At 38.3% G+C, this 25,038-nt stretch overlaps 1 protein-coding gene across 1 annotated transcript; it reads left to right on the top strand.

Annotated features, from left to right (window-relative positions):
- The first annotated feature begins 468 nt into the window (after positions 1-468).
- Positions 469-4,239, top strand: LOC121990247. Its single transcript, XM_042544422.1, has 5 exons — positions 469-509; positions 599-1,582; positions 1,725-1,778; positions 1,898-2,082; positions 4,072-4,239. The coding sequence occupies exons 2-5, from the start codon at positions 958-960 to the stop codon at positions 4,156-4,158; spliced, it is 951 nt and encodes a 316-aa protein (XP_042400356.1). The 5' UTR covers positions 469-509; positions 599-957; the 3' UTR covers positions 4,159-4,239.
- The last annotated feature ends 20,799 nt before the right edge of the window (positions 4,240-25,038 follow it).

Raw genomic sequence — 25,038 nt, 5'->3', positions numbered from 1 at the left:
TAAATGTTGTGGTTACAGATGTGACGACTGATTCAGTAGCTTCAACTAAAATTGTAGCTTATTTATTAATATTTGAAGGCCCTGCTTTCTCATCTGGTCTAGCCAGGCCTCCTCTGGTCCAGGGGATCTTGGATCAGGGACCCTGTGATCGGGTCCAACCATCCTATCCTATGAGAGAGTAGGACCTCTGGTCCAAGAGATACTGGATCAAGGATCCCACCTGCGATCTAATATGATGTTTACTCATTGTTTTTTAAATAATTCTGTAACTTTTTAACTTTAAAAACCAATAAAATATTTTATTATTTTTTTTTTCCTTTTTTCTCTCTCTCTCAATTTGGGCCGTTTGGACTACGAGAAGAAGTCCAACAAAGTCTCGCGCCTCTCGCGCCCTTCATCGCTTTCCTTTCCGAATTCAAAAGCCCGCCCTCTCCCCCTACAAAAATGGTTAAAAAGCTAGCCCGCATCACTACTCCATCGCGCAGTCTCCCAAAACGATCGGCGAGAAGGTCAGTAGGGTTCTTACTCGATGTTCATTTGTTATGTCCTGCTTTTCTTTATTCACTCTTTGATGCTTGCCGAATCTTTTCACTGCCAGTTTTTGTTCCACTCCCCGTTGTCATTCTCGGGAAGACTGATCTTGGTGGGGTTTTGGTCATTAGATCTACTCTGAACTTTGTTACGGGTGTTGCAATGGGAAATCTTGCGTTTCTCTCATGTTTGGAGGCTCAGTAATTGGAGGAAGATTTCTCCTTTCGCTGCTGATAGTAGAAATTTCCAGGTTTTGAGAACCTGCATTGACAATTTCTGCAAGGGGTGGAGAAGGGTGAAAGTGGCGGATGCAAACAAGAAGCTGATGCTAGAAGATGTTTTTTGGGCGATATAACTAACCTGGGGAAAAGAGGCTTCTTTTAGATCCAAAAAAGGCTTTTTTCAGGACAAAAGATTGACAAAAGCATGGAAGAAATAATCGAGGATAGTTTTGGAGGAGAATTAGATGGAAAGGAAAGAGCTTCTATGGAATGGAAGAAAAACATGGATGATAAACATGATTCTTTGCTCAACATAAATGGGAGAGGTTGTTTCCCTTTCGATGCTAAGCAGACATGCCAACCTATGCCTTCAAATATCATAGGTAACTATGTCCATGGAAATATGACATCTGATTCCGTTTCCTTGCAAAAGAGTTCTGATTCATTAGCAAATGAAGCTGCTAACAAGTTAAAACTAGGCTTTATATCCACCAGGCCTGTGCCTCCACAATTTGATAACTTGTTTGTAACTGATTCAGAAGAAGACTATTTAGATGGTCATAACTCCGATAGTGCTGGTTCCACTAGATACTTTTTCCAGACAAAAGATATTGAAAATAATTCTACTGCATCAAAATCTACTGGCACAGATTGTACAATATTGAAGGAAGGCAATCTTGATAGCTCTGATGACCCCTTGGAATGCCAAAAGCCATCTGGCTCATTGAAAGGCAGTATGGATACTGGTATAAATGATCCCAGTAGTGTCCCTAGTTGTGGCAAAGTTAGAATGCTGGAAGAATCTTGTAAATGCTCTTTTTGTCTCAAAGGCAAGTGATAATTCCTCTCTCCATTGAATTATGGTGATATTGTGTAGCATACAGTATGAGGATGGAATTCTATGGTAGTTCATTTTTTGTATTATTCACATGTCTTATTGTGGATTTATTGTGCATATGACATGTAAACCAGCTGCTTACATATGGGCAGACCTACATTATCAGGATACTAGAGCCAAACTCGCTCGTAAGTTTGTTATAGATATCTTCATATTTAGAATATCGCTGTTTCTTAGATACACATCTATATCTCGCATTAAAGAACACACAATTTATTTTATTTCATATTATGTTTATAATTTATAGAATTGAAGAAAAGTAAAAGGCTTGCAAGGTCTTTAAAAGCACGAAGTTGCAGCAACAAAAGCAGTATCAAGACTGCTCAAAGCATCTCAAATAGATCCCCCTCACTGGAGTCTCAATTAACTCAACAATGGCAACCACTTTTCCTTTTCACAGAGAATATCATTGTGCGTGAAACTGCTGAGCTTGTAAGTTCTTCCATATGAGTTCTTGTCTCTTTATTTTAATTTTCATTTCCATTATCGATTTGTCAGAAATCTGAGATGATTCATAAAGCCTTTTGTTAACCTTTTTGCAGTGTTGAAATATGACATCAACATTCCTTTAAGGTTTCTACGTTTAAATGATTCTCTTATTTATTTTTCACTAAATTGATCTTTTGTCTATCTTAGGTGGTTTTCGTTTGATTGGAAATCTTTTCTTTTATGATATGAGGATTTGCATTTTATGGTTCACAGATGGAATTTTATCAAAAGGTGAATACTCACACACGCACACATTATATATCTGTATTCTATCAACTTAATCTAGTTACCTAATTGCATATGAGAGAGTAATCTTTTTGGAAAAAGCATCAATCGTGGACTTTTGGAGGAAGTTATTATGGGTTAATGAAAATGCTTGTTAGTAAGGTGATTTGACACCTTGCAAACTATTCCTAAGGGTTGAGTGGTTGTGTTTGAGAATCAGGCATGGCATATGCCCTCCGAACACAACCAATTTGAACCAAAACTTAGGCCTAGAACAAGCTCGGCCCCAGATTGTGCTTAGGCTGAAATACTAAGGCATTTAATTTAGCATAAGAGAAATGGAAGATAAAGTACCAAATTACCAACATGGCATAATTATGTATAATTTCTTGTGTTCCACATTAGTAGATTTTTTTAATCTTCCACTTATACTATTAACACAGTTTTGACCTGATGTGCTCTCTACCGTTTTTTTATCTGGGTTCTAGAATCTAGATCTTCATTGTCAGTCACCATGTTCATTTCATTTATCATTCATGTTTGTTGCTTAGATGCATGCTATTGCTAACAGCTGGATGTTTTGTAGCTGTAACCATAAGAACAAAGAGGATGACTGGATAAGTAATTTTACATTAGCAAAGGGAATTCTGACAAGGTAAGCATCATGGAGCTTGAAGATAGTGGTGGAAGGTGGATCCTATATTCAAAAGCCATCTGAAATTATACTCCCAAATTAATATGAGCTAGTATACCCCAGTAGGAATTCGATATAATCCATATGTTTGTGAGCTTAACTGATATTAACATGGTTGTGGAAATCAGATTGGACCAGTTGTTATGATCAGAGAAATAGGAAAGTAGGTTTCAATCCTATCCGGTTCTCCAAATGGATCAGTTAATTGAGTAGGTTGAGAATTGGTTGAACTGCTAGTTTATCAAACTGTGAAAACCATCTGGTTTAGTATGAAGTGAATCAGTTTTGTTTTTCTTCCAAACATTCACAAAATATCCATTTATCTACTATAAGATCAAATGAGTAAAGATATCTTCCTACAATTTTTACATAACAATAACCAATAACATAAGCAACTTTAAAGACTTCAAATAACTAGAGGAAGGATGCCTTTTTACCAATATTTATATTTTAGCTTCTAGTAAATTAGATATTTTTGTATTGATTAATATATAAAAACTTAAAAAAAATATCTAATATACTAGAACCTAAAATATAAATATTGGTAAAAATGCATCCTTCAACTAGTTATTTAAAGTCTTTAAAGCTGTTTTTTTTATTGATTAATATATAAAAATTTAGCCACCCTCATTTAGTGGGATAAGATTTATTGTTCTTGATTAATATATAAAAACTAATTTTATAGCTAGAATTTTAATATTATTTTTATAGTTATGCAATCAGGTTGATTAATTAAGGCCAATCCGACCAATTTAGCCTCTTCAGATTAGTTCGATTTGACCAGTGAACCATGTCGGCTTTCCAGTTTGATTTAAATCCAATATTAGCAACTATGGATATTATATGGAACTCTCTTTTCATGTTCAGTCTAAGATTAGTAGTGCATGAAATTTAGTTTGGGACTTCCATATCCATGTGCCTACAATTTGCTTTGCAGAGGAGTCATCAACTTATTTCTATAATTACATTACAGTGTTAGTATATTACTCAGTTCATCTTTTCTGCCATTGCAGCATGACAAATTTCTCAGGCTGAAAGAGTTGAAGGAGAATTGCAAGAGAGATTTGGAGAAAATTAGCTTGGTTCCTTCAGAGAAATGATATCATAAATCATTTCCAATTTTTTTGATTCAGCTGTTAGCATTATAGATATTTTGAAATGTATGGATATCTTGGAATATATGGTGCATAAATATTAGGATATCTTTTGTATATGTTTCCTTATCTTTCTCTTTATAATATATATAAATACATTTTGTATCATTATTATTAATTAGTGGAAACATATTCTTTCAATATCTTTTTTTATAGTATCAGAGCCTTAGGTCTATGCTACAAACCCTAATTCTATCCATGCCTAGTAGCAGTTGTTATAACTGTCGCCATCTTCGTTGTTGTTGTCTATTCTCTCTCTCAAGCAATTGCTCCTATGGTTGCATCTACGACCGCCTCTATTTCCTTCAATGTTGCTACTCATACGCCTTTGAAGTTGATTTCAGCCAATTATCTTTCATGGCATTTATAGTTCACAACCCTCCTCACTAGTCATGATCTACTTGACTTTGTTAATGGTTCTCACCCTTGTCTGGACAAACTACATATTGTCGACGGTATTTAGACTCCTAATCTTGCATATCATGCTTGGATTCGTCAAGATAAACTCATACTGAATGTTATTATTGGATCTTTTCTCCATCCTTAATTTTGTTCATTGCTTCTGCTTGCACATCTTGTGATGCCTGGAACACTCTTGCTCTCACTTATGACACGCCTCTCGTGGTCGTATTACACAACTCAAAACACAATGTTATAATTCAGTTAAAGGCTCTCAATCTATCACTAAATTTATGTCGTTTATCAAATCTAAATCTGATGAACTGATGCTCATGAATGCTCCTTTTGACATTGAAGATCTCACCATCAAAGTTCTTCATGGTCTTGATGATGACTATAAGGAACTCGCACATGCCATTCAAGCTCGAGACATTGCAATCTCGTTGAGGAACTCCATGAGAAGTTCCTCAATCATGAAGCTCATCTTGATACTCATAGGGATACACAAATCACTCTTTCGGCAACTGCTCACCTTGTTTCTCGATTTACTGCCTCTTTATGCAGACAACCTTATCCACTTGTTGTGGTTCATCCACCCAAAGGTGCTCGTCCCATTGGTCCATGGTCCTCTCGACCGTGGCAGCAGCCACACTCTCCAACGTAGGGCGTTGGTCAACATGTCTCACACCCCTATCTTGGACGTTGTCAGTTGTGCATTCGTCAAGGTCATTCTGCTCGGTGTTGTCTTGCTTTTTTGTATCAACCCGCTCCTACCCCTATGCCTCCCACTGGCTCATCCGTGCTGTCTATGGACCGCCTACTTCGTCGGCCACTGCATACACTATGGCATCACCCTCTTCGTCTGATTGGATCATTGACTCTGGCGCCACCCATCATATGACTTTTGACCTCTCAAATCTCTCTCTGCATGCTCCATATGTTGGTTTTGATGATGTTGTTGTCAGTGATGGCGTTGGACTTCCCATTACTTACACTGGTTGTCTCTTACCACCCTCTACCCCTTCTTCTTTGAAGTTTCCCAATGCCCTTTGTGTTTCATTAACTAATAAGAACCTTTTGTTTGTCTCCCAATTCTGTAAAACTAATGATGTCATTGTTATTTTCTCTTTCTCTGGTTTTCAGGTGAAGGATCCTCGCATGGGAGTTATTCTCCATCAAGGTCTACTTAACGACAGTGTCTATTCTTGGTTTGCGTCCATTTCTTCTCCACCACTGGTGCTTTCTTCTTCTATTGTTTTTCTTCCTGTTTGACATAGTCGTTTGGGTCACCCGTCTGCTTAAGTCTTACGTCAGTTAGTCGTGTCTAAATCGTTGTCTTGCTCTGCTTCTTCAGTTCATCATTTGTATTGTAATTCTTGTCAATGCAATAAGAGTCATAAATTACCTTTTTATGACTCATCACTCTCTTTGCAATTTCCGCTTGATCTAATATTTTCTGATATTTGGACTTCTCCGATTCTCTCATGTGATGGATATAAATATTATGTTATATTTGTTGATCATCATAGTAAATATATTTGGTTATATCCCTTAAAACACAAATCGGATGTCCTTTTGTATTCCGATGTTTTAAGTCTCTTGTTGAGAAACAGTTTAATCATCCTATCCTCACCTTATATACTGATAATGGTGGAGAGTTTCTTGCACTCAAAGAATTTCTTAGTTTGCATGGAATCTCTCACCTGACCACTTCTCCTCATACTCCTGAACACAATGGTTTCTCTGAATGCGTCATCGCCATATTATCGAAACCGGTCTTGCGCTTCTTCATCAGGCATATGTTCCTACTCAGTTCTGGCCCTTTACCTTTGCCACTGCCACTTATCTTATTAATCGATTACCTAAACACAATCTTTCCTATAAATCTTCCTTTGAGTGTCTCTTTGCCTCCTTGCCAAATCTCTCTAAACTTTGCATTTTTGGCTATCTCTGCTATCCTTGGCTTTGTCCCTATGTTTCTCATAAACTTGCACACCGTTCTTCATCCTGTGTCTTCCTTGGTTACTCTCTTATGCAGAGTGCCTATTTGTGCTATGAGTCCTCTTTTGGAAAATTTTTTGTCTCTGCTAGACTCTTTCCTGAAGCACTGCGTAAGTATGCCTTTGGGGGATTCCCATGCAGTTGATTCTTCACCTATTTGCTCCTTTAACCCATGTCCCGTACCATCGGTTGTTCACCACCTAGTCCTTGCCGAATCTCCACCTGTTGAACCTCTCCTTGCTGAACCTTCGCCTGCTGTGCCAGCCACAGCAATAGCTCCACACGCACCTGCTCCTCTAGTTCAGCCTGCTCCTAGCACCAACACCCATCCTATGGTGACACATTCCAAAAACAATGTCTTCAAACCTCATCCTCGCTTTGGTCTCACCGTTATCACTGACACTGCTCCGTCTGAACTTAAAACACATACTGTGGCTTTCAAGGATCCCTGCTGGCGTGCGACCATTTTGAGGAGTTCGATGCTCTCCTTCGTAATAGAACTTGGGATCTTGTCCCGTCTGATATCTCTCAGAATGTCATTGGTTGTAAGTGGGTGTTTCGGCTTAAGCGAAAGTCTGACAGCTGGCTCGTCTAATTGCTAAGGGATTTCATCAGCGCATAGGTCTTGACTACACTGACACTTTCAGTCCTGTGGCAAAGCCCACTACTGTCCGCCTTCTCTTATCCCTTGTTGTTTCTAAAGGGTGGTCTCTTCGTCAGATAGATGTGAATAATGCATTTCTCTAGAGTCAGTTGGATGACTATGTTTATATGGCTCAGTCGCCCCGGTTTGTTGACTATGATTTTCCATCTTATGTTTGCAAATTGAACAAAGTAATTTATGGTCTTAAGCAGGTGCCACGCACTTGGTACACTGCACTTCATCATTTTTTAATTAGTGTTGGCTTCACAACCTCTCTTGCTAATACAACGTTATTTATTTTCTGCTCTAGAGGTATCACTATGTATCTACTTGTCTATGTCGATGATCTGATTCTTACAGGGAATAATGTTGATGCCCTTCAGGGATTCATTAAATAGCTAGGTGCTCGGTTCTCTATCAAAGATCTGGGAACTTTATCTTATTTTCTAGGTGTTGAATTTGTTTCTTCTCCAAGGGGCCTTTGTCTCTCTCAGAAGAAATATTTGCTTGATATTCTTACCAAAACCAACATTGCGAACTCGAAACCTGTTCAAATTCCTATAGCCACATCCGCATCTCTACATCTCTCTAATGGCTCCCCTCCTGTGGATGCTACTTTATATTGCCAAACAGTTGGTAGTCTGCAATATCTCTCTTTTACTCGACCAGATATTGCCTTTGCTATTAATAAACTGTCTCAGTTTATACATGCTCCCTCATCTCTTCACCGGGGGGATGTTAAACGTCTGCTGCGCTATCTTAATGGTACACACTCTTATAATCTGATTCTCCAACGACACTTCTCTCTCTCTTTGCATGTCTACTATGATGCAGATTGGGCTAGTGATATTGATGATCGCACGCCCACTGGTGCTTATATTGTGTTCCTAGGTTCCAACCCAATTTCCTAGAGCTCCAAAAAGTAGGGTTCTGTTGCTCGATCGTCTACTGAGGCTGAATATCGTGCCATTGCCTCTACTGTTGCAGAACTACAATGGGTTCGATCTCTTCTTAATAAACTGGGTGTGGACATTGTGGCCTCTACAGTCTCTATCTATTGCGATAACATTGGAGCTACATATCTCTGTGCAAATCCAGTGTTTCACTCACGCATGAAGCACATCGGTTTGGATTATCATTTTGTTCGTGAACTGGTTCAGAATGGTAAAGTTCGTATCTCTCATGTCTCATCGTTTGACCAGTTAGCTAATGCGTTAACGAAACCACTTCCTAGTGCTTGACTTCGTCATCTTTGTTCCAAGATTGGTGTCTCTATGGGCCTATTATGGATATCTTAGAATATATGAATATCTTGGAATATATGATGCATAAATATTAGGATATCTTTTGTATATGTTTCCTTATCTTTATCTTTTTATGATATATATAAATACATCTTGTAACATTATTTTTAATTAGTTAAAATATATTTTTTCAATATCTCTACGTCGTTTCACAAGATTCCTAACATGGAGTATCAAGTGAAATTTATTACTCATAAAATTCTGAGAGACCGTTTAAATAGTTAAAATTATTGTTCATAAATTACTTGGTGGAGCTACTATTTATCATATGATACAATATGCAATTATTGTGCCTAGTGATCAGAAAGGAATAACCACGATACCATGAATGTTTCAGTTTCAAATATCGGTTTGCCCTTGGAGCTGGTTCATAACTTTAATCTCGTGATTCATTCTGTTTGATTAATCCAGCAAACACATGGAGCCATTGCATAAACTTGATTTGTTTCAATGACAAAAGGTCACTGCTCTTCACACTGAACAATGATTATTTATAAGTTGGTTGAATTCAATTTTCCTTCTATTCTCATATTGATGACAATATTTTATTTGTGTACTTTTGTTATCTGGAACTTAGGTTTAACAAGTGAGTCATGTTAGACAGCAGTAATAGATGCATTGAGATAAGCTTTGAATGCATTGAGATAGAGAGAAAATTTTCTTATTTTTTTTATCCCGGGTAGGATAGCGATTATCCTGCTGGTTATTCAGAAGGGAAGATAAAGGAGAAAATAAGAAGAGGATTCTCACAAAGAGAAATATGTCGTCTTAGGTTTTAGCACAATAAGAAATTTTATTACGAATAGAGGATGATTCTTTAACATCTAAATATGATTCTTATATAGACCATAATCTAATACTCAAATAATGGAAAGAAATTACAATTAACAAATTTTAATTTCAATCTTATAAAGAAAAGAAATAGATCTTTTACCGGAAAATAAAAATATTTAATTAAATAATATTAATTCAAAATAGGACGTGAATTAAGACAAATTCTCTCTTATAAATATCAAGAATATAAAAATTATTCTAAATACTCTAAAATAAAAATTACTAAAAATAATAAAAAGGTTCTGAAAAGGGTTTAAATGGTGGAATTTGGGGCACAAAGTTGGAGGTTACGGTTTTATAGAATAAACGTAGGTTTTCAAACTCTACACGCGTAACCATCAACAGAGCATGATTTCGAATTCCGAGTCAAAAGTTATGCCATTTTGAAGTTTAAAATGTCATATTGGGCTTCATGATGGGTTGGGTCTGCATCAGTCTCTCCGGGTTGAAAATAACTCGCCCTTGAGTTTATATAAGTTTCATCAACATCTGTAGAAGGAGTTAAGTGCTTTACATTGAAGACATTAGAGGTCTTCAGATGACTAGGAAGATGCAACTTGTAGACATTATGGTCAATCTTCTACACGATCTCACATGGTCCGATTTTTCAATCCTTTAGCTTATTATACTTTCAAATAGGAAAAGAGTCACAAGTTAATACAACTCAAACAAAATCTCTCCAACCTCAAAATGTATCTGTTGGCGATGCATATCGACTTGAGCCTTGTACTTAGTATTAATTGTCAATTTCACCTACTCATGAATACCTCGAAGATGTTCTGCCATCTCATCCGCTTTAGAATTAATTCGTTCTACATGTGGAATAGGGGCTAAGTCTAGAACCCCTGATGGATTACGCCCATAGACAATCTCAAAAGGACTCAATCCTGTAGTTCTGTTTCTTGATCGATTGTAGGCAAACTTTGCTTGAAGTAACGCTAAGTCTCATTGCTTTGGTTTAGTTTCGGTGAAAAATCTCAGAAGATTGCCCATACTCCAATTCACCACCTCGATTTGTCTATCTATCTGAGGTTGGTAAGCACTGCTAAAATTCAATTGTGTACTTAATTTTCCCCACAAGCTCTTCCAAAAGTGACTAATGAACTTAATATCTCGATTTGAAGTCATGGACCGAGGAACGCCGTGTAAACACACGATTTCTTTGAAGTAAATATGGGTAATCCGGGCAACATTCATAGTCTTTCTACAAGCTACAAAATGTGCCATCTTTGAGAATATGATAACCACAACAAGAATTGAATTTGAGGTTCGTTGGGTGCTGGGTAATTCCAATACGAAATCCATGCTAATATTGAACTAATGAGTTTTAGGAACAGGTAGGGGAGTCTATAAGCCTGCATTTGTGAAAACCCTTTTAGACCGCTAGCACATCGATCAACAAAGTGAGCCACATCGCTGGTCAACTTGGGTCAATAGAAATTGGCAGAGATGAGGGTCAACGTCTTATCATGTTCAAAGTGCCTCTCATTATGAAGCTCGTTTATAATCTATTGCTTTAGAGAGTAGTCTCGAATGCACAACAACAACCCATAAAAATAATAATAATTATGTAAAATAAAATCATGTCGGTGACCATCATGTACCTCCTAGAATATCCTTTCAAATGATGGGCCAGCTATATACATATCTGGAAAAACCTTAAAGCATGCAACGCTGGTACTCATGGTGGTGAGTAATGAAGAATGTCGACTCAAACCCACTTGGCATGCCTCCTGCTCAGCTTGTGATGATCATTGATATACTTTAATGCTTCATGATTAGTAAACAGGATGAACTCCTTCTATACAAGGTAGTGTCACAAATGCTTCAAGGACTACACAATGACATATTACTCTAAGTCATAGGCAGAATAATTTTTTTAGACTTGGAGAGCTACTCACTGAAGAAAGCAATTGGTCACCCAGATTGACTCAGAACACCCCTTATACTTATGTTGGATTCATCACAGTTGTGTAGGATCGTAAAGCGCTAGAAGGGTGGGTGAATAGCGCTCGTGGCTATTTCGTTCGTTTTGAAAAACTCAAAGTGAATACGCAGCGAACAAAATAAAGACACAGAAGCAATGCTAACACTGTTTCTTTTATTTGGTTTGGAGCCTGTGTCGACTCCTACTCCAAGACCCACACGTGAGAGTGCTTTTTGATGGACAATCCACTATCAGTTTCGAATAAGTACAGGAATGAACTTACAATATTAAAATAATTATAAAATAAAGAATATCGATAACTACAGATCTGAAGATCCTTGTTCTAGGTTATCGGAGCAGCGTTAGGGCATGGAGAAGGCGATTTTTGAGTAGCTCAAAGAAGCGAAAATTGTTCATTACGTTGTTCTGAAACTCCTGGTCAAAGCTGCTTTTATAGGCCGCTTCGAGAGCCCGGAACCCCTCCGGGCGCTTGGACCACTTGGCTCAGCCACTCCGCGCGTGCCACATCATCTTGGCGATAACTTTTGAGTTCCGGGCACCTGGACTGACTCCAGGTGCTCGGATCAGCTCGGGGTGCCTAGACCAGATCTGGGCGCCTGAACTCCGGGCGCTTGGACCAGCTTTTTCCAACCTTTATTTTCTGTAAAATAAAGTTAGTCCAGCTATAAAATAATATATATAATATAAGAATTGACAGCCTCTGACTGTCTGGTTCTGACTTTAAGTTTCGTCAAAACTCTAGGTCGAACCGACGCCTAATGTTTCCTATTCGGGGAACACGTCATCATCTACTCCTCTCAGGAGAGTTTACCTGTTGCCAAATCAATCCTCCAGACCGATTGGACTTTTGCCTAAGGTTACCATCCCCTAGGACCTAGGGTTACCACCCTCTAGGATTTTCCTCAGCGTAGGGTTACCACCCTCTAGGATTTTCCTCAGCGTAGGGTTACCACCCTCTAGGATTTTCCTCAGCGTAGGGTTACCACCTTCTAGGACCTAGGGTTACCACCCCCTAGGGTTTTCCTCAGCCTAGGGTTACCACCCCCTAGGGTTTTTCTTAGTCTAGGATTACCACCTCCTAGCACCTAGGATTATCACCACCAGGGGTTTCCACCTGCCTAACAGTAGTTAGGACTTTCCTTCACCTGGGGTTACCGACCCCTAAGGTCTAGGGTTACCACCCCCAGGATTTTCCTCTACCTGGAATCCATTAGGACTTTTGCCTAAGACAACTTAAGACTTTCCTGCAATCTTAATGATCCTTGTTAGATAACAAATAACCTTAACTTTGAACCTTTTGTCATTATCAAAACTCAGGTTCCATCGTCGGATGCTTCCCACACCAGCAATCTCCCCTTTTTTGATTATGGTAATAAGATTCAAAGTTAAGTAAAACATAATTCGATTATAACAACCTAAATGCGTACAAGTTAAAAAGATGCAATATCAAAATTCAATATCAAGTGCAAAAAAGATGCAATATTTATAACAACTTAGAACACTTGTTGTAGCTCCCCCTTGATCACTTATTCGCTTTCTAATTACTTAACTTTCACTTTTCTCTCTCGCTCTGCCATATATCAAAAATACTAAATAGAGAGAAGAAAATTTTTAGCTTCCTCTGAAAGGTAGTTCTTACTTGAAAATATTGGCAAGGTTGTAGTTTTGAAAGTAGACTTTAAGTAAGAAGAGGGAAAAACTTAGTAAATTTTTAAGTTTTGAAAGTGATTTAAGGTTTACCAAAAACTTAGTTAGATTTAAGCTTTGAAAAGAATTGTTTTGTCAAATACTTAGCTTTCAAAAAAAGTTGATAAGAACTTAGCTTTAATACTTAGCTTTATAAAGGTTTTGAAAAAGACTTAGTTAAATTTATTGATTTGTTAATTAAGATTTATTAAAATTTATTGATTTGTTAATTAAGACTTATTAAATGATTAATTAAGATTTTATTGATTTGTTAATTAAGATTTATTAAATGATTAATTAAGATTTTATTAAATTAGATTTATTAGATTAAATTTATTAAATTAAATTTATTAAATTAAATTTATTAAATTAAATTTATTAATATTTATAGATTAATTAAAATTTATTAAGATTTATCAATTAAGATTTATTGATAGATTAATTAATTCTAAATTTTACCTAAGTCCATCTCACCCTTTTCTAAATTGTCAATCAGGGAATCTTATAGGTTTTTGTGAGATGATTAATTTTATCTTTGATTTAGATTATCATCTAAGAATTGATTTACATTTGGGTTATACTCAGGTTTTACAATTAATCAATTAAATATTCATTTCAAAGATTGACTTCTAGATCGTGGTGAGGCACTAGGCCTTCTTGGGTATTGGATCATCCACCACTTCTAGACAAAGTCTTTAAAAAAAAATAGATATTTAATTTTCTTTTTGAAACCCTTAGGTCTAACTAGTCAAGTGTAAATCACGCCTAGGTCCTTATCTAGCTTAGTCTAAGTATGTATAATAAAGCAGTAAAAACAAGCATTAAACAAATTTATTTATCGATAAAGATGGTCTTTTTATTGGCTCCCCTTGGATCATAGCCTCGAAAGTATCTATCAAGGTAATGGATCTAATCCTTGTGGATCCAATATTGACCAAGTCCAACTTGATTAACCAAGTTCGACTTGGGGACCCATGCTTGGACATTTTTCTATTAGTTCTATTTATAAGTGATAAGTAAGACTTGTATTTTCATTTAGCCTTAAATCCAAGTCCAGATCTGTTGTATGTGGCTCTTTGTTTTCCAAGAATCAGATCTAGATTCTTGGAACCCAAGGTAAACCATTCCAACGTGTCCTTAAGTTCTTTAACTTAAGTTTTCAAATTGAAATTTTCTTCCTCAAGTTGTTGGACTTGAGTTGAACTTCCATTTTGAACTGGCTCAGTCAAATGACTTAGTTTAGTCTCCTCAAGGAGTGTTACCTCCTTTTGGAGTGACTTGACCCGGCCGTTGGATTTGGCTAACTTACGCATAAGATAATTAACTAAGTTATGCAGCTTAGTTATCTGAGAGGTACTTACAGTGGGGTTAGGCCCTTCAAAAATGGATATGGATCTGTAGTTTCTCTCGGACTTTGTTTTCGACTCGCTCTTGGTTTCTGATTCGTCGACTTGTTCTCGGGTCATAAGCACGAGGAAGCTCATCTGTTCGAGCTCTTCGTCAAAATCTTTGGAGGAAGACTCATGCCACGTTGCCTGCAGTTCTTTCTTCTTCTTTTGCTTCTTCGCTTCCTTTTGATTCGAACAGTTGGATTTGATGTGTCCCTTCTTATTGCATCTGTAGTAGGTTACCTCGGACTTCATTTTTGGACTTGCATGCACCGTCTTGGATTGAATCACCTTCTTGATGTCCTTCTTAGTGAATCTTTTCTTCTTCTTGTAGAGTTTTCATACCAGATTCACTAGCTCAGCTGTGATTTCATCGTCGTCGTCATCTGAGTCCGATTCTTCTTTGGACTCGGGTTCAGTTCTGCACTTTGCTCTTGCTCCTGCGTTCTGCTCGTACTTGCAATCAAGGCAATACCTTTCTCAGCCATAGGTGTATTAGTCTATTCATGTAATTCAAATTATGAGAATAATTCATCTAATCTAATGGAGGAAAGGTCCTCAGAGACCTTGTAAGCATCTACCATTGATGCCCACAAGGTGTTCTTAGGGAATGCATTTAATGCATACCTGATAACGTCACGATTTTCCACTTTTTGTTGGATTGCGTGGAGACTATTGAGAAGGTCTTGGATGCGTGTGTGTAGTTGATTTGTAGATTCGCCATCCTGTATTTTTTTATGTTCTATAATTTATTTAAAATTAAATCTCTTTTACTTACCTTCGTGTCAGAAGTTCCCTCGTGGAGCTCAATTAGCTTCTCCCATAGTTTTTTCGCACTTGAGAATGAGCCTACTCGGTTTAGCTTCTCCTTTGTCAAACTACATTGAAGAGTACATGTCGCTTTAGCGTTGGCCTCGACGTTCTTCATCAGACCTTGCGCCCCAGTTCTCACAAGATACTAGTTTTCCAGTGTCGTCGAGTGGGAGTGAGATGTCGGTTTTGATGATCATCCACATCTCAAGTTGTGTTTGAAGGTAGTACTTCATTCGGCCCTTCCAGTAGCCAAAATCTTCGCCGGAGAAGAGAGGCAGGCGAGCAGTGATGTATTCTTCTTGGTGGGCCATTTAAAAATCTAGCTCGACAAAAGAAACAAGAAAACTTGTTCCAAGACTTGGTCTTGGATTAGTAGTGTAGGATAATGAATTAAAAAGGCGAGCTCAAGTGGTGTTGCATCAACTTTGAGAAACGAAAGGATTCGATTGAAAAGGAATCGAAAGGCGGCAATTTTACCAATTCCGATTGACTCTGAAAAATCAAAAAAATTACTACGAAAAAGATTACTTGAATGGTGGTTTCATCGATTCGAAGCGACCCTGTAGGATCGTAAAGAGATAGAGGGGGGGGGGGGTGAATAACGCTCGTGGCTACTTCGTTCGTTTCACAAAACTCAATATGAATATGCAGCGGAAAAAGTAAAAACACAAAAGCATTGCTAACACTTTTTCTTTTACTTAGTTCAGAGCCTGTGTCGACTCCTACTCCAAGGCCCGCACATGAGAGTGCTTTCGATGGGCAATCTATTATCAGTTTCGAATAAGTACAGGAATGAACTTACAATATTAAAACAATAGTAAAATAAAGAATATCGACAGCTATAGATCTGAAAATTCTTGTTCTAAGTCGTCGGAGCAGCGCTAGGGCGTCGAGGAGGCGTTTTCTGAGCAGCTCGCAGAAGTGAAAGTCATTCGTTGCGTTGTTCTGAAGCTCCTGGTCGAAGGTGCTTTTATAGGCCGTTCCGGGCGCTCGGAACCCCTCCGGGCGCTTGGACCACATGGCTCGGCCACTCCGCGCGCGTCCATTAGCTTGGTGATAACTTTTGAGTTTCGGGCGCCTGGACTAACTCCGGGCGCCCGGACCAGCTCGGAGCGCCCGGACCCCTTTCGGGCGCCTAAACCAGCTTTTTCCAGCCTCTATTTTCTACAAAATAAAGTTAGTTCAGGCATAAAATAATATATATAATATAAGAATTGACAGCCTTTGACTGTCTGGTTCTAACTTTGAGTTTCGTCGAAACTCTAGGTCGAACCGATGACTAATGTTCCGTCTTCAGGGAATGCGTCCTCACCTACTTCAGTCAGGAGAGTTTACTTGTTGCCAGATCAGTCCTCCAGACCGACTAGACTTTCTGCCTAGGGTTATCAACCCCTAGGACCTAGGGTTACCATCCCCTAAGATTTTCTCAGTCTAGGGTTAACAACCTAAGACCTAGGGTTAACACCCCCTAGGATTTTCCTCAGCATAGGGTTACCACCTCCTAGGACCTAGGATTACCACCCCCTAGGGTTTTCCTCAGCTTAGGATTACCACCCCCTAGGGTTTTACACCTGCCAAATTGCAATTAGGACTTTCCTTTACCTAGGGTTACCACCCTTAGGACCTAGGGTTATTACCCCCTAGGATTTTCCCCCTACCTAGAATCCACTAGGACTTTTGCCTAAGACAACTTAGGACTTTCTTGCAATCTCAATGATCCTTGTTAGATAACAAATAACCTTAACTTTGAACCCTTTGCCATTATCAAAACTCAGGTTCGATCGTCGAATGCTTCCCGCACCAACAAGTTGACCTTGAATAATTTGTCAAAATTAGGAAGGGTCGAAACTAGGGCTTAGGTCATCCTCTATTTGACTAGTTAAAAGCTAGCCTCTGCTTCTTTAGACCATTTGAAATCCCTTCCCCTGAAACACTCGGTGATAGGAGCAATCAGAGTGCTAAAATTTCTGATGAACCGACGGTAGAAAGATGCTAAGCAGCTTTTGATATCATTGCAAGTTCCTCTCTTAAGACCACTCCAAGACTGCATCTATATTTATTTGATCTACGTGTATACTATCAGTAGACACAATAAAGCTGAGGAAAGTTATCGATACAATAAAGAAAGTGAACTTCTTGTTTACAAATAAACATTTTGTTTTCAACTTTTTGAAGACAGCACGGAGATGATCGAAGTGTGATGTCCATGTCAAATTGTAAATGAGGATGTCGTGAAAGTATACCGCCACAAACTTTCCCATAAAGGGCTGCAAGATTTGGTGCATAAATCTCATGAAGGTGTTGGGTGTATTGGACTGTCCAAAAGCATGCCCATTCGCTCATATAGCTCATACTTCATCTTGAATGTTGTCTTCCATTCATCACCAGACCTTATTCTGATCTAGTGGTATTTGTTTTTAAGGTCAATTTTTGAGAAGACCTTAGAACCGGATAGCTGATCCAACATGTCGTACAAGCAGAGAATTGAAAACCTGTACTTCACTGTAATCTTGTTGATTACTCTGCTATCAACACACATACGCCACGAGCCATCCTTCTTAGGCACTAGTAGGGCAGGAACTCCACCACTTGATGTTGAAATTCTTTAGCTTCCTTAAGGTTAAGACAATAAGCTGGTTAATTAAGCAAACTCGATCCTGGAACAAGGTCAATCTGATGCTGGATATCTCACATAGGCGGTAGCCCAGAAGAAAGATCCCCTCACGTCAACTCATCAAAATTCGCTAGTAGCTGCTGTACTTTAGTTGGTAACTCAGCATCCGTGGTAGGAGTAACGCTCTGGCCTGGTAGCAAATCATATACAACTCCATGCTCCACTTTATTTAAAATCCTGGATATAGAATTTAGATTAGTATTTTTAGCTACCGGAATTCGAGTAGTTTCGTTTCGCTCATCATGAACAACATTGTGATCATATTGCCAAGGTCTCCCCAACAATACATGACATGAATCCAAAGTTTTAAAATTTGTTAGGCACTAGTCGAGCGCTAGATCAGCACCTAATGCCTAGGCCTCCTAGGTGGGGACTATGCGCCGCTAGACGGATTCCACGATATCAACATAAATTACATAATAAATCACATACTTCAACATAATAACATCAAATTTAAAATAAGTTCAAAATTACACAACCAAATATCACATATTTATTCTACTTTTTCTTCTCCTTAATTTTCAACAACTTGTTCTTCATTGAACACAAACTCAATATCATCATTGTGATCCTCTTCTTCTTCTTCGGATGCAAAATCATCTTCATGAAGTTCTCTCACTCTAGAGCTTCTTCGGGGTTATAGATTTTCATCTGCTCCACTTGATTCATCGACCATTTACCATATGAGCCCGGAACCTAGTTCAACTTCATCATCTTCCCCACTATCCATAATCCAACCTTGTGTATTTGAAGCATCTTTTGCAAGAAGCACATCGACATTCCTTTCTTTTTCTCTTTTTTGTTTGTTTAAAATCTAACATTAAATTGGACAATACTAGATTGTTCAACTTGTTGACATCTAACCTATTTCTTTTCTTTGTATGAATCTTGAAAAAAAAAAGAAAAAGTAAATATTATAGTCAGTAACATGAAATTAATACTTTATTTTAATTAAAGACTTAAAGTTTAAAGTTTACTCCTTCGAATGCACTCCAATTTCTTTCACACCTAGATGAACTTGTAGTTAATAAAAGTATCCTCAATGCCACTTTTAGCAAGTTGAGTGTGTGAGCACTATATGTACTCCACAATGCACATGGATAAAATGTATCATCATATTTTTACATACTTTTGATGCCAATATATTTTCAAACAACCCAGTTTTATCTCTGTATTTTGCAAATTCCTTGTTAATAATTGTATTATGTAGATCTAACTCATTAGTATGTAAAATTTCCATGCATTCAAAATTTCCCATCGTGACTTCTTCATAAAGAGCAACAGAACTATCTTTATAGTAAAAATATGGATTCAACAAAAATGCAGTGGTATGCAATGATGTATCAAGGCTATCATTCATTTTTGACTCAGTAATCACTATAATAGGCTGCTAATTTGATTCCACATTGTTTAAGACCACCTTGACATCTTCTTTAGCTTGAAGAAGCTTCCCATATAGAAACCCCATGGATGACTTTCTATCTCCATCTACCAATCCAAGAACTCTTACCAAAGGAGCGAATATTTTCAAATAAAGTGTCACACCATTCCAAAAACTCATGCTTATCACAATAGAGTAAGCCAATTTTCCTTTGTTTGTTTTTGACCATTTACATTTCTCCCACGTATCACTTGTAAACATGACCTTTAAACTAGATTTTTTTTTCAATCAAACTTTGCAATGTGAGGAAATTTGATGCAAAACCTGGTAACTCTTGACCGAACTATGTCTCTCTTCTTTGTGAAACTTCTCATCAATGAGAAAGTCTTATAGTGAGCATAAATGAAAATGGTAAAAAACTTGGCTTGCTTAATAACCTTTTTATATCGTGGAAGCTTGCCAATACTTTCAAGCATGAGATTAATAGTGTGAGTTGTACATGAACTCCAAATGATCCTACGTCATTTTTCTCTTATCAATTTAGCTGCAACTATATTGTTGGTGACATTATCTGTCACAATCCGAATAATATTTGAACTCCTACTTGTTCAACACACTTGTCAACGTACTCAAAAATAAATTCAGCGTATGCACCTCGTCTGAAGACTCCTTAGACTCTAAAAATGTAGTATCATGCTTGCAATTAACATACAAATTTAAGATGCTTCTTTTTTTTTATCACTCCATGCATCTATCATGATCGAGCACCCATTCTTTATCCATTATTTTTCATGTTTTTTTTGCAGTTGCTTTGTTCTTTCAATTTTGATTTTCAATAGTGGTTCCTTAAGCTAATAGTAAGTTGGAGGCTTGAATCCTGGTCCAAATTGACCCACTGCCTCCATTAGTTGCTTGAAGCTATCATTATCAATAACATTGAATGTGATTCCATTTTCATAAACCCATCTCCCAACGTATTATTAAACTTGTTGAGTTCTTTCTTTGAAAAAACTTCATTTATATTTTTTTGACAAAACACTTTACTCTCACCGGAACCTGCATTTTCTGGAGCAATTACCGATGCATATTTATTAATGGGGCCAAGTGGAAGATGTTTTTTAATTCCATCTATCCCTTCAATTTCAAGACCTTCTCCATTGAGAGAAATAGTCATCTCTACTTTACAACTTTATTCTTCCATTATTTTATTCTTTTTTCTATTCTTCCCTTCTAAAATAGTCTGTTTACACTCATTTTTATCTTCTTGAGATGCTTTTCGACAACCAGATACATTTTCAAGTATATTTTCTATGTGCTCCTTGATCCTATACACTCTCCCCAATATTATTTTTTTTACACAATTTGTGTTTAATTTTGTCAAGGTTTTTAGGATTAATCAACATCCCATACTCCTATCCAATGTCATTTGACTTTCTTCTAAGAATTTCGGATTCGGGTTAAGTGACGGATACTATCGAAGATAGATTACTTGTCATTATAATTGTGATAACCTAAAAAGTGATTTAAGAATAAATTTAAGATATAAATCAGTAAAAAATATTAATATAAATAGTAAAAATATTATCAAAATATAAATGTGACTTGTATAAATTAATAAAATTTATTATACCTTTTTAAAATTTTAAATAAAAATTATGAATATAAATATGATATATATGAATTAATAAGATTTATTATATTTTTTAAATTTTAAATATAAAATATCAGAATATAAATTAAGTAAAATATTTATTAAAAAATATAAATATTAAATATAATATTATTAGAATATAAATAAATTAATAAATTATAAAAAGATCTTAATTTTAAATATATTTTTATATAGTTTATTAGGATAATTTAATTAGGGTGTATAAAATTCCATTGGAATTACCATAATTAAGCGAAGAGTTGTTTAATTAAATAAATAATAAATAAATTTAAACAAACATCGCAGTGCTGAACGCTTGCAGGATGTGTCCGGCGGTGGCGGGCGCATTCCTGGACGCGTCCGGTGGCGGTGGATGTGTTCCTGGAATCATCTTGTGGCGGCGAACGAATTCCAGGACGCGTCAGGTAGCGGCAAACACATTCCTTGATGCGTCCACCGTCGTTGGACGCATTCCTGGATGCCTTTGCCGCTGTTGAACGTGTCATCGAAAGCTTCCGGCAGCATCGAAAGCGTTGTGTTGGTGCTGGATGCGTCCCTGACCACTAGAAGCCTCAGGTGAACCTTTCAGTGTAGTCGGATGCGTCCCGCAATGCCGAAAGCATCGGGGGAGGAAAAAAATTATTGCATAAATTGAAAAACTTACCGATCATTGAGAAAAGTCTTTCAGAGGAGGTGAGAGGCAAAGAAACCGACATGAGTAGATGAATCAAATAGGATTTAGGGATTTAAATGAAAAAAACCCAAAATTTCCATGATGCCCAGGGTGGCTCAATGCTGCCTAAGCTGGCCACCGAGGCAGCTGGGTCGCCTAGGCTGGCCGTCGAGCCGGCTGGGCTGCCTAGGTTGACCGCCTAGACTGGCCGCCCAGGCTGCTTGGCTGCCTAGGCTGGCCTCCCAGGTTGCTTGGCCGCCTAGGCTAGCTGCCCAAGCTGCTTGGCCACCTAGGCTGGCCGCCCAACACCTTTCCGGTGTAGTTACCAGACGTCGAACACCTAGGCAATGCTTAGGCGCCACTTAAGTTGCGTTTTAGAACACAACATGTGTTGGGATTTAATCAAAATTTTATATTGGAAAGATTTGGGAAAGATCATGAGTTTAAAAGGATGTATGATATTTTTATTGACAAAAGACCTTTTGGATAGAGCCCAAGAGCAAAACTATTAGGGCTAGGTCCAAAGTGGACAATATTATGTCATTGTGGAGATATGTGGATATCCTTTTACATAACTAATGGTATCAGAGTCATAGTCCAGATCAGATACCATTTGGAGCTGCCTTGAATGAAGTTGAGGGTGGTCCCGGAGCAGGTCAAGGTGACCGGATGCTCGCGGGGAGGTCCGGAGTAGGTTAGGGTGATTAGATGCTTGTGGGGAGGCCCAGAGTAGGTCAGGGTGACTGGATGCTTGCGGGGAAGCCCGAAGCAGGTCAAGGTGACTAGATGTTCTCGGGGAGGCTTGAAGCAAGGTAAAAAATGACCAGATGCAGATGCTTACGAGGAGGCCCGGAACAGGTCAGGGTGATTGGATACTCACGGGGAGGCCCGAAGCAAGTCAAGAATGACCTGGAGGCCCGGACTATGAGAGTAACGGTGGTCCTTCGTTTGAGGGGAGGATTGTTGGGATTCAATTAAAGTCTCACATTGGAAAGATATAGAAAAGATCATGGTTTTAAAAGGATGTATGATATTGTTCACTTTGGGCCTAAGCTCTTATGACTTTGCTCTTGAGCTTTATCCAAAATATCTCATACCAATGGACAAATGGTATCAGAGTCATGCTCCAAACTAGATGTCATGTGGGGCTGCCTTGAATGAAGTTGAGGGTGGGACTGAAGCAAGTTAGAGTAACCGGATGCTAGTGACTGAAGCAAGTTAGAGTAACCGGATGCTAGTGGGGAGGTCCGGAATAGGTCAGGGTGACTTGATGTTCATGGGGAGGCCCGGAGTAGGCCAGGGTGATTGGATGATTGCAGGGAAGCCCGAAGCAGGTCAGGGTGACTGGATGTTCACGGGGAGGCACGAAGCAAGGTCAAAAGTGACTAGATGCGGATGCTTACGGGAAGGCCCGAAACAGGTCAGTGTGACTGATGCTCACAAGGAGGCCCAAAGTAGGTCAAGAATTACTTGGGGAGACCATGAGAGTAATGGTGGTCATTCGTTTAAGGGGAGGATTGTTGGGATTTAATCAAAGTCTCACATCAGAAAGATTTGGGAAAGATCATGAGTTTAAAAGAATATATGTATCTCCATTGGCATGAGGTCTTTTGGGTGAGCCCAATAGCAAAGGCATGAGGGCCTAGGCCCAAAGTGGATAATATCATGTCATTGTGGAGATATGCAGATATCCTTTTGCACAACAACATGCATCCATGACCACCACATCACACCAAGCACTATCAAAGTATTTGCCAATTGAAAAAAAAACGAGGCATCATCTGTCTACTATTTCCACACTTTATTTATTCAGCCAGGATAACTTATAGGGTTTAGGATGACAATCAGTCTTAAGTTGTAATTTTTGGACAATCTCAAAGGATATTACATTCTCACAATTTCCATTGTCGATGATCATCTTGCAGACTTTATCCACGATGGTGCAGGTAGTGTGAAAAATATTAGTTCTCAACCAATAGTCTCTCGAATCTCTCTTGGAAGTCAGTAGACTTTTACGAATGATCAAAGTCTCATGGCCATCACCATAAATCAATTTATCAAATGCATGATACATCGGATCACTAATTGATGTGGTATCTTCTATCACATCTTCCTCAATCAACAAGTTTTTTCCCTTCAGATTAGTAGAAGAGGGCTTCTTGCATTGGTGCGCCATATGTCCCTATTCGCCACATTGATAACATCGGATAGGGGCCTTAGAGTAAACATGTGGTGACTGTTGTGGTGGCCGCTGCGATGATTGCTGCGGTGGCTACTGTTGTGAAGGACGAGAATTTTGAGAGCGAGTTGGCCGACTGTTTTAGTCGCTTCTCCTTGCTGGTTTCCAATTTTGTTGCTTTTCAGCCGTCAGTGCACACTAAAAGGCCTTTGACACTGTTGAAAATGAATGAAGACTGAGGACATCTTGCAAGGCCAAGCGTAGACCCCCTAAGTATTGTGCCACCTTCTGTTCCTTCGTCTTAGATAGATTATTTTGGCCCACCAACTGAAAAAACTCTTTTATATATTCGTCAACTAATCTCGCACCCTGGCTCAATGAGTGAAGTCGTTGAAACAGAGTTTTGGTGTAGGCGAAGGGAAGGAAGTGTTCCTTCATCTTTTCTTTCATATTCTCCCAATCAGTTATTTGGGATTTACCTCGTTTGTCTTGAGAGCACCGCATCTGTTCCCACCATGCTGATGCTCGCCCCTTGAGTCTGATGGCAATTAACTTCACCTTTATTCGATCTGGAACTTGCTTATAGTCGAAGATCTGCTCTATTTCGTTGACCCAGTCAATGAAGTCCTCTGGTCGTAACAAACTAGAAAATTCGGGCAGATCTTGAAATCCAAAGTCTCCAGCAGGCTTCTCTTGCCCACGACGTTCTTGAGGTGCATGTCGTCGTTGATATGCGTTCTCAAAGATCGTCTCAGATTCACAATCAGAATCTCACGATCTTCGAGATCCCGCATCACTAGACGTTGGGTTAACTTTGCAACTTGCCTCCATAAATCCTCAATCGTCATTTTGTCCTAGACGTTATGACCACGATGCTCGGCTTCCTCTACCCAAGTTTTCTTGTTGTTGCGACCGCGACTACGACCACGACGACCCACCATTGGATTTGGCGATAACTTTCATGTGGCTCTGATGCCAACTGATGTCGGAGATAACAATTATCCTGCGGGCTACCGAGAATGGAAGACTAAGAAGAAAACAAGAAGGGGATCCACTAAAATAAAGAGAAATACACCGTCTCTGGGTTTTACCACAATAAGAAATTTTATTATGAATAGATAATGATTCCTCAACATCTAAACATGATTATTATATAGACCACAATCTAGGATGCAAATAAAGGAAAAAAAATTACAATTAACCGATTTTAATTCAAATTTTATAAAGAAAAGAAATAGATCTTTTATCCGAA

This window comes from Zingiber officinale, chromosome 6B (genome assembly GCF_018446385.1).
Source record: "Zingiber officinale cultivar Zhangliang chromosome 6B, Zo_v1.1, whole genome shotgun sequence".
In the NCBI taxonomy this organism is placed as follows: Eukaryota; Viridiplantae; Streptophyta; class Magnoliopsida; order Zingiberales; family Zingiberaceae; genus Zingiber; species Zingiber officinale.
This window is presented reverse-complemented; position numbering and strand designations above follow the sequence as displayed.

Excerpts from the sequence above, each read along its gene's own strand:
- LOC121990247 (XM_042544422.1), top strand. The coding sequence starts at position 958 with ATGGAAGAAATAATCGAGGATAGTTTTGGAGGAGAATTAGATGGAAAG. Across the intron at positions 1,583-1,724 it reads ATGCTCTTTTTGTCTCAAAG|CTGCTTACATATGGGCAGAC; the intron begins GCAAGTGATAAT and ends CATGTAAACCAG. Across the intron at positions 2,083-4,071 it reads TGCGTGAAACTGCTGAGCTT|CATGACAAATTTCTCAGGCT; the intron begins GTAAGTTCTTCC and ends CTGCCATTGCAG.